The 14765-nt window shown below is 41.4% G+C and overlaps 9 protein-coding genes across 9 annotated transcripts; all 9 read right to left on the reverse strand.

The window, feature by feature from the left end:
* Nucleotides 1–219: 219 nt before the first annotated feature.
* Nucleotides 220–1752, reverse strand: LSM04_006823 (uncharacterized protein; the record flags this gene model as incomplete). The annotated part of the gene is made up of 1 exon (XM_067336064.1): nucleotides 220–1752. The coding sequence occupies one exon, from the start codon at nucleotides 1750–1752 to the stop codon at nucleotides 220–222; it is 1533 nt and encodes a 510-aa protein (XP_067192658.1).
* Nucleotides 1753–2031: 279 nt separating this feature from the next.
* LSM04_005274 (uncharacterized protein) lies at nucleotides 2032–3219 on the reverse strand (the record flags this gene model as incomplete). The annotated part of the gene is made up of 1 exon (XM_067336065.1): nucleotides 2032–3219. The coding sequence occupies one exon, from the start codon at nucleotides 3217–3219 to the stop codon at nucleotides 2032–2034; it is 1188 nt and encodes a 395-aa protein (XP_067192568.1).
* A 319-nt stretch (nucleotides 3220–3538) lies between these two features.
* Nucleotides 3539–3934, reverse strand: LSM04_005167 (uncharacterized protein; the record flags this gene model as incomplete). Its single annotated transcript, XM_067336067.1, has 1 exon — nucleotides 3539–3934. The coding sequence occupies one exon, from the start codon at nucleotides 3932–3934 to the stop codon at nucleotides 3539–3541; it is 396 nt and encodes a 131-aa protein (XP_067192564.1).
* Nucleotides 3935–4340: 406 nt separating this feature from the next.
* Nucleotides 4341–5606, reverse strand: LSM04_005986 (uncharacterized protein; the record flags this gene model as incomplete). Its single annotated transcript, XM_067336068.1, has 1 exon — nucleotides 4341–5606. The coding sequence occupies one exon, from the start codon at nucleotides 5604–5606 to the stop codon at nucleotides 4341–4343; it is 1266 nt and encodes a 421-aa protein (XP_067192603.1).
* A 704-nt stretch (nucleotides 5607–6310) lies between these two features.
* Nucleotides 6311–7837, reverse strand: LSM04_005713 (uncharacterized protein; the record flags this gene model as incomplete). Its single annotated transcript, XM_067336069.1, has 1 exon — nucleotides 6311–7837. One exon carries the CDS (start codon nucleotides 7835–7837, stop codon nucleotides 6311–6313), a length of 1527 nt encoding a protein of 508 aa, XP_067192587.1.
* A 266-nt stretch (nucleotides 7838–8103) lies between these two features.
* On the reverse strand, nucleotides 8104–9195 carry LSM04_004171 (uncharacterized protein; the record flags this gene model as incomplete). Its single annotated transcript, XM_067336070.1, has 1 exon — nucleotides 8104–9195. The coding sequence occupies one exon, from the start codon at nucleotides 9193–9195 to the stop codon at nucleotides 8104–8106; it is 1092 nt and encodes a 363-aa protein (XP_067192512.1).
* A 1046-nt stretch (nucleotides 9196–10241) lies between these two features.
* Nucleotides 10242–11054, reverse strand: LSM04_009343 (High mobility group box domain; the record flags this gene model as incomplete). The annotated part of the gene is made up of 1 exon (XM_067336071.1): nucleotides 10242–11054. One exon carries the CDS (start codon nucleotides 11052–11054, stop codon nucleotides 10242–10244), a length of 813 nt encoding a protein of 270 aa, XP_067192793.1.
* Nucleotides 11055–11780: 726 nt separating this feature from the next.
* On the reverse strand, nucleotides 11781–13250 carry LSM04_009092 (uncharacterized protein; the record flags this gene model as incomplete). Its single annotated transcript, XM_067336072.1, has 1 exon — nucleotides 11781–13250. The coding sequence occupies one exon, from the start codon at nucleotides 13248–13250 to the stop codon at nucleotides 11781–11783; it is 1470 nt and encodes a 489-aa protein (XP_067192780.1).
* A 307-nt stretch (nucleotides 13251–13557) lies between these two features.
* On the reverse strand, nucleotides 13558–13902 carry LSM04_008824 (RNA recognition motif domain; the record flags this gene model as incomplete). The annotated part of the gene is made up of 1 exon (XM_067336073.1): nucleotides 13558–13902. One exon carries the CDS (start codon nucleotides 13900–13902, stop codon nucleotides 13558–13560), a length of 345 nt encoding a protein of 114 aa, XP_067192764.1.
* Between the last annotated feature and the right edge of the window lie 863 nt (nucleotides 13903–14765).

The following is a 14765-nucleotide window of genomic DNA, read 5'->3' on the forward strand; positions in this document are numbered from 1 at the left end:
CAGGAGAGAATAAACAAAAAAAGGGAAATAAAATCAATATCACACGCACGCATACACAAAAATACGCACACATATAGATAAAGATATATATATACCTCCTGCAACATATCTCGGTTATGGTGTGCTTTCCTTTTTTTATATATAATAGAGAAAGAGCGAGAAAGAATGAGAAATAGATATCTCTGCTTTTTTTCTTTGTTTTCTATCTGCTACAAGTCTTCATGTGCGACCCTTTTTATTTGAAGAGAAACCGGAACCAGCTGGGTTAGAGAAACCACCAACGGCAGGCGCACCACCGCTTCCAGCTGTGGATGACGCAGGTAAGCCAAAACCGGTGGAAGCAGCTGGTGTCGCACTAGCATTGGCACCAGCATTAGCATTAAGAAGACCACCAGCACCAACAGCAGAAGAAGCAGGAGCAGATCCAGCTGCAGTTGTCCCTGAAGACGTTGTAGGGGCGCCAGATCCAACGTTAGTTGTAGAAAAAGTCTTTGGTGCTGTTCCTTGATGTTGACGCTCAAGCAGCACATCGTATTGCATCTTACGGTCTCCATTTCCAAGAGCTCCCAAAGGGTCCAGACCAATAGAACGCCTATGGATATCCCCAATTGTTTTGTATTCAACATCTGAAAAGGATGATGGAGAAGTTTTTGTATGTAGCGAAAAGGGCCTTTTTGGTCCGGTGGGAGACTGCTGATGTTTCTGCGCAAGTAAAACCTCAGCTTCGGATGCTCCATATAAATGAGCAAAGAGATCACGAGCAGCATCAGCTCTCGCATGCAACCGAGAGGTCCATGCAGCCAAATTTAAAAGTGTTGTTAACTCATTGCTAAGAGTTGTGTTCATCTGGAGAATTGGATGAGAAGACACTGCACATCTTAAATCAGGAGAGACTTCAAGTGTCCCTGGCCCAACAGAGTACCGCGAAAACAATGCGGTTGAGGGGGAAGTCTCTGTGGTGGTATTGTTAGCTGCATTGTTGTCGGTTGATGTTACACGCCTTTGTTGTTGTCCGTTAGGCAACACAGCAAGTTCCAGTTCTCTCACTGCTACTGAAATCTCCTCCATACGAACCTGAATATCACGGAGGCAACGTTGAAATGGTTCAGATGGTGGTTCTGATCGATTCCCAAGGCGTCGTTGTGTAAAGTCTTGGTCTGACAGTGGCTCCCAAACATTTCTTGAGTATTGAGTGACTTCTTCTTCGCACTTCTCCAAAAGCTGACCGAGGTGCTGAGCAGAAACCTCTCGTTCAAAACAGTCCACACGAATGGCGTCCACGGCGTTTTCTCCAACTGTGAGTTTAGCGAGTTTTTTTAGAAGTTCTCTGTAGCTGGTGACTCCCTCAGCACCACTTGATCCCAAAGAGTCCGTCAAGAAACCTTCCAGGAAACGTTTGGCGTCCTGTTCTGCCTGAATAAAACTGTGTAGCTCCAGAAGGTGCTGCTGCAGTGGGAGGGGCAAGTCCTCAAACAACACATCATCACGAAGAGTTGAGAAATTCACACTTCGTGCCCAATCCGTAGAGAATCCTGGACCCTTGATACCCTTATACGGTGGCAACTGCGTCTGTCCCCCAATTGTCGAGGTAGTACCGAGTCCACCAAACCCACCAGTAGTTCCCGCTGTATTTGCACCAAACCCACCAGTGGTTCCAGGGTTTATACCGAAACCAGAAGCAGTTTTGCCGAGTGGTGCTGCAGGGGCAGCTGCAAAACCTGTTCCCGTGGATGCCTGTCCAACGCCAAACATTCCCTTTACAATCAAACACAAGAAGAAAAATAGGGCATAGTGCAGAGTGATCTGTGTTCCGTCAGTATCAAGATAACAGATGGAAAAAGACAGCACACAAAGTAGAAATGAAAGCATTGGCAAAATAAACACAAATGAATTTAAAAAAATGAATCAATGAATTAATAAAGAAATAAAAAAACCAACTCTATGAATCTCCTGCCTCATCTCTCATTAGGGCAGCTCTCTGATTAGTCTATAAATAAGTGCAGATATCAATGACAAGGCTCAACCATACCTTTAATTACGGTTTGTCCACCATGGCATATTTTCACGCTCCGTCAAAAAACCAACAGCGTTCCATTCATCACGGTAAGCTTTTGCCACTTTAACACGATCTTCTCGATAAGGTAAAGTTGTTACAAGAGCCTTTTTGTTAATCCGCCCCCTTCCCAAACAATTCACGGCACGTGGCTGCATCTTTACACCACATGTATTTCCAACCGCCACAGGTGTATCTTGATGTTGCAACGGACGTCTTCTGGAGTGACTGGAGAGGAATCCGTACTCAAGACTCGCACATAACTCGCATTGACGCTGATGGTGAGTGACGCACACTTTATTTTCACTCTGCACACACTTGGGAGGTTTACTGGTCCTAAAATGCATGGGATCATCGTTCCAGTAGTCATTGCGACTGTGACTTCGAACCTGAGTCTTTGGTACTTTATGTGAGATGATAGGTTGCACCGGTCTTGGCACATTTCGCTTTTGCTTCGGTTGTAGTGGGAATGTATTATCCACTCTATTTCTTCTTAATAACATTTTTTCTAGACGGTTTCGGCACACGAAGCTTCGAACTTCTAAAGGCACCCCATCAACTTTATTGTCATTTCCAGGAATTGGAGACCAAACAACACCGAGGAGTTCCTCTAGTGCATACAGGTGTTCACGGTAACGAGCACGTCGTTCAGGTGTTGTAATTGCTTCCTTCCATGACCTCTTTGAAGAAACCAGCAATCCTTCCCGCTCAGCATTCACTTCAGCAGGTCTCTGATATGGTGAATCTGGCTCGCATGATGGCGATATTGTACTTCCAGTTATAGGTGATGCAGAGAGAGTAGGGAGACCACAAGGATGTGTTTCTTCATACCCTTCTTTACTGCGTACTTTATATGATATGTGTTCTTCTCGCTGCGGCTCCTGCTCCTGTGAAGACCCTCTCTTCTTTTTTCTCTGTTCTGATAACACAGGTTCACCTGAGTTTATTGTTGAAGATCGACTTAAACTATGTCGTTGGGCTTCTGAAGACATGGAGGAAGAACTAGTTGAACATCTATGAAGATTCTCACCTAATATGTCATCTATAGTATTTCCATCAAATCCTAGTAAAACAAGCGTTTCCCTAACGCTGGAAAAGTCAACATCGCTGTGAACTAACAAGCCTCCCAAGTAATCAACATAGGCATCCTGAAGAGGTTCTATCATATGACAGAGATTGAAAGAATCAAATCTAGTTGTATCCCCATGAAGAAAAGTAAGAAAAAAAAGGAATAAAAAATTCAATTCGTTGAGATAAAGAAAAAAAAAAGAGGCATATTATTTGTTAAGGGAAAGAAAACAAGAGAAAACACCTCTATCAAGACCTTATTATTTTACTCTCTGTCCAACACAAACTCGCTCCCTCTCTCATTCTTTACAGGTGGTAAATACCACCTGCACATTAACAGTCGTCAAGCAACACATACATACACATACACCTATGTATAACGTCTGTAGCTATTACCCGTCTCATTCTTCTGAAAGATCATGCTGATTCAGTGCTTTTCTTCTCTGCTGCCAGAAGGGCATTTTCGACCAGCGTCAAATCTTGGGCAACCTTTCGTACATCGCCAAGAAGGTTTTCCAGGCCTGTAACTGCTGCAGACATTCCAACCATGCCATCCAGCACCCTATTTGCTGAAACTATGGCACTACGCATTTGCTCCTCAAAGAAAACAGTGCTCTTCAGTAGGGCTTCGCTACTTTGTATTGTTGCGCACTGTGCCTGAACCGTGTGGTCCTTGTAAGATTCAACTAAGGTGCCGAACTCGCGCGAAAGAGTAGCAGCAGCATCTTCAAGCTTTTTCAGCTCAGCATCAAGAGGATGTACAACAGGAACAGCTGAGCTGAACACTGAAGTTTCATCAAAAGAATTCGACATTTTTTGAGTTGTCGCTGTTGTTTTTTTTTATTTTTCGTTTTTAATGCTCTGATAATGACATCCCGGTCAAGACGAAGACAAGAAGCAGAAAAAAAATAAAACAAAACAAACATGTTGCTGTATGATGATAGTATACACTTAGAGGAATAGAAGTAAGAGGAAAAAGGAAATGAGGACCTCAGATTTCCTTAACTTTCAATGTTTTTTTTTGTTTTTTTTTGGAAGGGGGGCGGGATCCTCTTTTTTTTTCCTTAATTTACTGGTCGCCAAGAGTTTTCAATCCCATTCCCCTCCATTCAATTAATACCTTTCTTAGGTTTCACTCGGTGTATTCTGTTTACTCTATTCTGTTCACCTGTGTATTTTACCCGAAACACCACTATCTCCATACCACATTCTGTAGTCATTACCCCTCAGCATCAGCCGCGTCATCATCTTCTTCATCACTTTCCGTTTCCCACTCATCATCATCATCGTTATTATTATTATCGACCTGTACCTCATCCATCCCGTCTTCAGTTATGTTGTTTTCCTCCACCATAGTGGTCAATTCTTGTGGAGTCTTCTCAGAATTCCTTGTGGTACTTGTTGTGACACCATCTTTCCCCATACTCTCTGCCAGTTGGTAAAGTTTATCGAGCAGCATACGCTCAAACCCCGCCTTTTCAACCGCCGCATCCATCTCGTCCTCTTCATATTCCTCATCATCATCATTATACTCGCCGTCATCGTCATACATAACACCGTCAGCTCCTAACATTCGTATATCCATACCCAGCATCGCTGCCATACGGGCATCCATCATACTACCATAACCAGCCTGATCATCCTCATCAAGATAAGCCATTAGGTCTGCCTCAGCAGCATCATCATCATCACCATCACCTTCCCAGTTCATCTCAAAACGTTCTTCTATGTCATAATTGTTTGTGGTAGTTTCACGTAGTCGGTGATCAATCTCTACTCCTTGACCAAAAGACTCTGCATAGGCCGCATCAATGTTTTTACGCTGTTCCATCATTCGTGCCATCCCATTGCCGTTACCACCCCATGGAAAGCGTTCATCGCGTGATCCGTTATTGTGTATCACTGCACGACGCTGTCGAAGTTTCTCCCGCTCATTCGAGATATCAAGATACTCCACTGCTCTATGTAAGACATCCACGTAATCTTCCGGTTTAAGCATCTTTCCTTGACCCTCAACTTTCAGCACTTCGCTTTGCACCACCGCCTCTACTAGGCTGTCACGTGCCTCCTTCTCCAACTCTGTTGCAATGTGATAATTAAGCGATACATTCGTCTCCTCAGAATCTGATCCATCCTCTGCTTCTGCCTTTTCTTCAACATCATACTTCACACCTTGCAGCTGAGATAACATCTTCCGCGCCAAGTTCAGTGCATTGTCACGTTCTTCTGTGGAAACAGCCCCTTCGTCAGGGGTCCCTGGACCATAACTCACGGGACCTACTGCTGTTTTTTCAGGGAATTTTACATCAGGATCAAATAAGATAGAATTCTTGACGTCAAACATTCCATCGTCCTCTTCTGCTTCAGAGTGTTTCTTCCACCAAGTGTATACTGCCAATGTGAGTACTGTTGAACCAACTGCTGCGACGAGAACAGAGATGGTGCCCTGGCGCGAATTGAACCCATGAGCCACTCCAGTGAACATGAGAAATTATTACTAGCTTGTCCTTCCGTTTTTCTTTATGCCTTTTCCTCGTATTCTTATTTATACGGTACGTAAACAGTCACTGCAGAGCGTTTCTTCTTTTTTCTTGTTCCTTCTCCTTTTTTTGTTTCTTCTTACCTCAACAACAATAACACAAATAAAAAAAGAGAGAAATGATACAACTCAATAAATAGACAATTTAAACCTGGAAGAAAAAGAATAAAAGCAGTGGCGGAGGAAACTTGAAAATCACTTCCTCTTCTTTTTTGCTGCAATTTTCTTCCGCACGCAGAAAGAGCGTCCATGCTTTATTAGAGGACGGACTGCCCAGAATACAGAAAAAAAATGAAATATATTTGAAGTTGTTAAGTTCAAAAAAAAAACAATTACGAGAAAATAACAGACTACTCAAGGGTTACAACTCATTCCTACTCTACGATGAATCTGAAATAACTCAGAAACCTTACCCTTGGAGCTATAGTTACCTAAAACCTTCCATCGCAAGGAAGTTGGTTCCAGAAAAATGAATAATAACCAATAATAATGCGTTTGTTTTTTTTATTTATTTCTGTACTCCTCCTTTGTTTTCTCTCACTAACGTATCACAAGCAAAATAAAAAAAAAACACGTTCGCCGTTTTCGACGATTTAAACGTGAACCACATATCAAGATGCAAAATCTTGCATTTTAGATTTTACAAATCCTCATGCATTCAACAAGTATGCGAGCGTCGCCACGATGACACCCAACAGAAGAAGCATAATATTCAAGAATCGTTCCTTTTGTTCATGACCCTTCTCTTCTGAAACAGGAATGCTGGGTTGCAGAAACGGTGTAGAACTGTCGATACCACCCATGTACTCAGAAACAGATGCACCTGAACCATATTTCTGACTATTTCTACCACCACCAGCACCGATATTTCTGCTTTGTGAACCGCGTCCTCTTCTACCACCACCCCGTCCACGCCCACCACCGCCTCTACCACGGTTATGTGGTTTATTATTTCTGCTGTCATTTCCACTAGAAACAATACGTGGTGCTCGTGGTCGCAGGTTTGGTATTAACGCAAGTGGCTTTGAGGGTTCCCGTGGCACCTCCGTGTAGGCGGTTCCTCGATTATAGTGAACAAAGTTACATGTCACCACAACGTGGGAACGGCGATTTTTGCACCAACGGCCACAAGTTTCTACTCCTCCCTTCAGTCGTCGTAACGCAACATTCTCATGAAGCTCGCCTTCGAAGTAACCCACTTTTAGTTCAGGTCTACCAACAAAAAAGACACCTGGAAGAAGGTGGAATGCAGAACAAGTAGAAGCATCGTGTGTGGTGCTTACATCAGTACAAAACTCGGTCTGAGCCATTGTGGTGGGACTAGTAAGGAGTTTTTGCCTCGCTGGGTTGTCAACCAACATGTTGAAACGCACGTAGCATTCCCCAATCATCACCGCACGGTTAGTTAAATGTAATTGACGACATTTCATGATATTATGTGTTCTCAATAATGGACACATGGTAAAAGTTGCCTTGGGATTTCCGCGTAATTTCTTCTGCGCCGCTATGAAACCAGCGTTATGTATGATGGCTGATGATGTGTACTTTTTACCATGAATGATGAAAACATCCCTTGTTGCAGTAGGTCCCTTATTACCCCCAACAGGCGGTTCAAATCCATAGCCATCTCCGCCTTCTTCTTCCTCCTCTTCTTCTGCATCCTCTCCCTCCTCCTCTTCCTCTTCTTCCTCTTCTGCATCTTCTTCTTGCTCTTCTACGTTCTCTTCCTCTTCTTCTTCTTTGCTAGAACCTTCTCCTTCCATTTCTTCCTCTTCGTCTTCTTCATTATCACTAATAGTAGTAGTAGCAATAGCACTGATTGGTTGGTGATCCTTATCACCATTCTCTTCTGCTCCTTTTTCCTGGGGTTGTCGTCCTTGCAGACTCTGGTCTCTCAGTGTAATGTGTGTATTCTCCACAATACCAGAGAAGTGCTCGTCAACACGAAAATGCTCTTCAATGCCTGCATCAACGGTGGCAGCAGGTACTTCAATATCAACCTGCCCAAGCTCTCCTTCATTCTGTGATGTGGAGGCACCACTATGATCAACAGTAGAAGAAGGATGCAAGGATGTCCCTACAGCAATGTATTCCTTCGCATCAACTCCAGAAGGTGATGACGCAGCGGCGAAAGTGCCATCTGGTGCTGCGGCCCCCAAATCCTCCGGATTTTGCATATCAGCTACTAAAATCCTTGCACTTTGTGTGGATGTTGGGGAAAAGTCACAAAAAGAAAAATACCAGTAATCTTAGTTGAGGATAAAATGAGAGAAGATTCCTCTCTCCCGTCAAACGACAGGCTATTGGCCCCCAAAACCCACTCTAAGAAAAAATATTCGTTATCCAATTGTTTTTTTTTTCTTTTTTTTTCCTTTATGTTGTTGTTTTTTTTTTTTACTATACCAATTATCCTCCTTCATTAACCCACTCTACCTGCATTTAATCATGGCGGTAGCACGAAGCCATTCTGGAGTAACATACACAAGACTGCGAAAAAAGCCACAGCGTATGCCATACTTCCATCACTACTCCGTACAAGTGTAACAAGTCCCACGATGCATGAAATGAGCATAAGACTCCACGTTGTTGGGTGTGTCGGCAACATCCAGCAAAGAGGTCTAAAAATGACACAGAAGAGGGGTATTAGATTACCAAGAAAGTATAACATGGAAAGTGTCAAAGTTGTCCACCATAAGTGATAACAGCCTTCAGTTTCTGTAAAGAATTTTGGTAACGAACGTTCAGAAACAATACTAACTAGGTCCTGCCAAATTGTTGACATCACTGAATTCATTGCATGCACTACATCCATTCTTTCCTCTGAAACCGCAGTAGATGCAAAATAAGTGGAAGAAAACAGAGTTACAGCGCGAAACCAAAGGCATGCAAAACCACCAACAAGAAAAGGAATTGTAATAAGTGGTAGTGGAATTTGCCATGCTTTTTTCCATCGCATTTGTCTCCATTCATACACTAACCATCCCGCAATAATACCACCTTCTAGAGGTAAGGCACGTGTTAATGCAATCCTTATCAATTGCTCTACTTCTGTTATCTTGCCTGTAAGCCATGGTAGAGGAGGCTCTGTAACTAGATATGGTGAGTGATGAAAAAAACCGCCTCCAAAAGAGACTAACCCAATGTTAATACATGTGAAAAGCACTACAATTCCCAGTGCTTCTCGCCGCGAGATAGGCTCGAAAAATCCACTGAAAGGTGCAATAATCACACACGGAGCAAAAAATAAAAGTAAAACAGTGGTTGCAAGTGGAAAGAAAGGAGCACTGAAAGTGATACCTTGCACAGGCGCTACATGTGTGTCTAGGAGGAAAAATAAAAAGTGATAGTAAAAGGCGATTGTTAGACCAATAGGGGCGATAAACCACGTCATCTGCAAACATTCATTGTATTCCACGTGTTTAGTGTAGCGTTGAAATTGTTTGCTCTGCATTAGCTCTCGCACAGACTTCTCCGTATAGAGCCATGACTCTTGGTTGTGAAATTGATGTCGAGGAATACGTTCACAGCTCGGCATGCGATTTTTCTTGTGGTTGTGACTCAACAAGAGTGCTCTCACTTTAGTACCTGTCTTCTACACTCGAAAAAAAAAAAAATAGTAATGCAATAAAGCAATACAGAGAAACCTATACAGCGATCTACAAAAATACAATCCATCAAATCACAAAGTAAGAAGAAAAGATATTAATATTAATAATATTAATAATATTAATAATAATAATAATAATAATAATAATAATAATAATAATAATAATAATAATAATAATAATAATAATAAAATTATCTGTATCCTGTATGCGCGCTCCAGGGTGAGTAGTTAGAAAAAAAAACCGTAAACAAAAAGATCACCCAGGTACTGTGTTTAGGGGGCTTAAATATTAGTCTCTTTCTCTTCCTCTCTCCCTGGCATCTATTTATCTGATGCCTTTCCTTCTTCAGTTTCTGAAATATAAATATATGTGCATGTTTGCGTACGTGTGCGTATAGAAATATAAATATATATATTGTGTAACTGTATGTGCCCTCTCAGTATTCTCTATTTATTCTTCTTTGGTTTCTTTCTCTTCCCGTCGTTTTCTGATGAATGCACACGGTCTTCCTTTGCAATGTTGCACATTATGGCAGACGCATTTGTACTCGAGAGTTAGGCTTTCCTTCCTTTTTTTTTCTTATCGTGATTCTTCAGTTACTTTTGTTTTCTTTCTTTCAATATCAACACCTGACGGCATTGCAATCCAAAGGAAATAAAACTCTATAAAGCAGCATGAAACAGAGGAGTAGAAATCCAGCGCAGAGGGAGGAAAGACCTGGAAACAATCAAAGGGCTGCTCTTCCCTTGACTTCCATTTCCAATACAATACTCTGTTTTTTTTTTGTTTTTTGTTTTTTGTTTTTGTTTTTTGTTTCTTCCTCTTGTTATTTTTTTTTTTCTTTCATTTCCTTCTTTTCATTCTTTAGTCTCAAATCCATCCCCACTCTTGCAACCGTTCTTCAGTAAGCGGCACGGACATATAAACAGGCAAACAAGCATCATCTCTCCACCTCCTCATCTCTTCATCTTTCTCAGTTAGACCTTGCCGCCATTTCCCTCTGATAGCGTTCCTTGTCCTTCTGGGCCATATCCTCAAATGGTTTCCGCATCTCTTCCGACAACGCCTTCCACGCGACGCTTGCCGCCTTTGCCGTCTCTGTGACGCTGAGGTCGGGATTCTTCTTGCGGAAGTCACTTGTGAAGAAGAAATAGGCCGACATGGACCGCTTTGGGGCGTTTTCATCCTTTGTCTTTGCCTTGCCACCGCCCCGCTTGTACACCTCACCCCCGCCCTTCTTGTACTCGCTGAGTTCACGCTCAAAGCGTTTCTTGTCTTCCTCTGCCATGTCCTTGTACTTTGACTTCACGGCGTCCGAGGACTCTGCCCACATTTTTCCCAATCTCTGAATGATCTCAGTGTTTTTCATCTCTGGATTCTCCGCCTTTACCTTGTCACGGTGGTCATTGCCAAATAGAATGTACGCTGTGAGTGCTGCCTTGGGATAGTCATCCGGTTTCTTCTCCTTCTTGGTTTTTTTGGTTTCCCGCTCATCTTGTTTAGCACTCGCACTGCGCTTCTTTCCCTTACCACCGATATTGCCCGCTGCCTTCTTCTCCTTTTCAGCCTGCTCCACCTGCTTCCGGAACTCCGGGAGTTGCAACAACTTACCCAGAATCTCATCTAAAGAAGCCCTGTGTGATGCAAACTCAATACGGTACTTCGCCTCCAGAAGAAGACGAAGATCTCCATACGTGAGGAGTCCAACGCCTTTTTCCCGCACGATGTTCGCAACAACTTCTTCAATATCTGCCGGAAGAGGCCCTGACGCAAGCTCAGAAGACATGAGAGTGATCTTTCAAAAGCAAGTAGTTCGCTTTGCTGGTAAAATTAAAAAATAGACACGGTAAAAAAAAAAATATTTACAAAAAAATAGAAGAGGAAACAAAAAGAAAAGGAAAAAAAAGATAGATTCATACGAAAAAATAAATAAAAATAAAAATCCACTTAAATAAAAACACATAAAAAGTATGAGGGGTTTTAACAGTCAAAACCACTGCTAGTAACCCATAAAGGTGTTTAAACAAGAATTAAAAATACTCCATATCCTTCAAGAAGTTTAGTAGAAGAATTAATAATAATAGTAATAATGATAATAATAACAATAAAAGTAAAAATACAGTCTACAAAACCATAGTGAATCTAACAAAGAAGAGAGAAGAAATATAGATAAAAAAAAAAATAAATAATAATAATAATAATAATAATAATAATAATAATAATAATAATAATAATAATAATAATAATACATAAAAATCTAGGGTCTTTTTGTTGGGGAGGGGGGGGATTCATTATAATCAATGGGGATTGCCGTTTGCACTCACTTTTTTCCTTGACTTTATTTTAATATCTCCTTTTTCCTCCATTCAACGGCTAACAATCATACACACACACACCTTACGTTGGCAGTTCATTCTCACAGTTTGCACAATGTCTCCTGTGTGCAGACTTAAGAAAGAACCGCAACTCCCCCACCACTATTACTACTACACAGAAACACATATTCCAGCTACTATGCTCCACCCATACCCAGTAGAGCACCACGCCGTCGAACCTCCTCAAATACATGACACGAACGGAACCTCTTCGCAAGCTCCTGTCGTTGCCAATCACGTGTCTGCCCCGGTGTAACAGTATTATTTCTTGATCCACTTCTTTCTTCTTCTTTTTCAACTAATTCAACATGGGCACTAGCTGAGGGATTCCACGACTGTGATCTATCAACACCCGTACCGCTTGAGCGAGGCGAGGGATCACCGCTAAACTCCCTTGGTACAGTGGGTACTGGACTCACTGAATCTGTTAGAAAGAGCACCTTCTCAAGGTAACCCCACCAACGTGGAAAAGAAGAACTACAAGTTAGAACGGTGAGAAAACAATGCACATTATGGACAACTAATTTGGATACAAAACCAACACCAGTGTGACCTAATAATTTAATAATATCACCATTATTGCTAACATCACTAGAGGAACGTTGTTCAATAGTATCACTCCATCTCCTATCACCATCCTGAAACTCTTCCATAACGGGTACATAATTCGTAGATACTACAGCCATTTCGAGACGTCCCATAACCTCTTCAATCTCGCGATAGTAAAGAGATTCCTCCCCTTCAATTCCTAATCCATCTTGGTGTTTTTTGTAAAGTTCATTCCGTTCTTTTTTAAGCTCTCTAAGAATACCATCTACATAACGAGTTTGAATAAGAAGTGCATATTCCCGTTTCTTCGCAGGTGTTTCCTTTAATTCAAGTTCAGACATGTCAAGCGAAAGAATACTGTTTGTAGTATGTTGCTGAAGTACTAGAACTAATTTACTTTGCGCTAAACAAAGACATGATGTATTCTTAAGGGAATCAATTCTCTCAGATGTTGAAAGAGTATCCTGCTGACATTCGACTGATATTCCAGAAATATTTGTCTGGCACTCAGCATCTATAACCTCTGTTTTTTGAAATGAGACGCTCACAGACCCATCTCTAGCAATATTTTCATTTGGGGATACATACATCCTCTTCAAAGCACGCCCATGAGGATTAATCCGTCTATCATGAATGCATCGCTTTTCGTTATCAAAGGGAGTATGACCGCTACGGTTACAATTATTCGTTTTGGTAGGAAGAACTGGAGTAATCTTTTGGTCTCCATTCAAGTGCTTCTCTAGAAGAGAACGAAGGCGTAGAAGAAATACAGCACTTTCTGTAGCAAAATCTACTCCATTCTGATCAGCCGTTACACGGGGTTTTGCTTGATTCATGAGTTGCAGCATTTCGTTCGCCGCATCTAATCCTGTTTCGGGGTAAACGGCAGCGCCGGTTGGCTTCGAAACAGAAGAGGCAGACGGGAGTGCGGGAACAAAGTCTACACGTCTGCGAGATGATGGTGATGCTAAGAACCGTGATACAAGACAGCAGAACTCATCCATAAAACGGTTAACGAAATGATCCTCATTCTCTTCACGTTTCACATTTGATTTCATTATCCCTTTTTCCTCTTTAAGTAAATATCTCTGTGTATATGTGTGTCGTTGTGAGTGTTTCTTTTTTTTTTCTAGTTATCCTGTGGAAACCAAACAAACGCGGGAGGGGGACAAAAGACGAGATCCACCTCCCCGCCAGTGCCGTAACTGCAATTGAAAAAAGAGAAGAAAGCAAGAAAAAAAAAACGAGAGTGATTTCACAAGAGGACGGAAACTCCAGAGGCAAAACAAGAAAGAAAGAAAAAAAGGAACTACTTGAAAGAAAAAGTGAAGTCTCTAAAATATTGTAGATGTGATTGTCATCACTTTAACTCTCACGTGGTCGTTTCACACCTGACTCACGTTCCCGTCGGAGATCTCGTCGACGTCTCTCCCCTGGATCAGCACTAAAGGACTGCCGTTTAGCGTAAAATGCCTGCAACACTCGTCCGTAGAACTGCCGCTCATTTAATTCGCGCCGTGCGCTAGTTGCGGTTGCTACATCTGTGAAAACAACAAAGGCCTGTCCGTACATATTTCTACTTTTGCGGTATGATACCTCAAGCACAGGGCCGAATTGGGTGCAGTACAAATACAGAGCGCGGCGCATCTCCTCTGCTGAAACCTTGTCTGGCAGACCACGAATATAAAGTGTCTGTTTAGGGTCACCCATTGACTGTGTTTTCCTTTGAAACCACTTTAAATATGGTAAGGATACACCGTATTATATATATATATATATATATATATATATATATTTATTTATTTATTTATTTATTTATTTATTTATTTATTTATTTATTTATTTATTTATATTTATATATTTATATATTTATATATTTATTAGAGAAGGAGAAAGAAAGAAAGAGTAATAGAGTTCGTTTCTATGTGAGTGAGTGAATGTCTGTGTTACGAAGATCAACGTCAAAAGAGAACCAACCTGCGGAGAGAAAAAGTCCCTACCATCATTACCATAATCAACCAAGGAAAAAAAATTTTATCCGTTCTTTTCTGTGTATATTTGTGTTTTCTGCCACCTTAGCTCATTACTCAACAGTTTGAACAAGGTGACCCAATAAAAAAAAAACAAGAAACTATTTGAAATGTACTTCCTGATTATTTCAAGCATACAAAAGAGAAAAATAAAAGATCAACGCGAAAAATATCCGATAGTGTTTGAATTAATTACGTACGATTACCCTATCAATAAAAACAAAAGGGGTCAAAAAAAAGGTCAACGATTATTAAACTCTCGATTTTGTCAGATACCTCTACCAACAGGATTTAAATGCCCGCAGATTATAAACTCCCTTTTCCTCGTCAGGACCCTCAATTTTAATGGAGAGAGTAGAGATTGGGTGAGTGAATGAGTGCGTGGGACAACGAAAAAGAAAAAACAAAAACAAAAAAAACTCCCTTCTAAGCCTTCACCCCATCACTCTTCCACAAGAAATTAAAAAAAAAAGGTACCAAAAAAGTGGAAGAAAAAATACACATCAAAGAAACCCAGACCTACCGAAGTGAGTACAGAACATT

The sequence above is a fragment of the Trypanosoma melophagium genome (assembly GCF_022059095.1).
Source record: "Trypanosoma melophagium isolate St. Kilda chromosome Unknown ctg2segment0, whole genome shotgun sequence".
NCBI lineage: Eukaryota > Euglenozoa > Kinetoplastea > Trypanosomatida > Trypanosomatidae > Trypanosoma > Trypanosoma melophagium.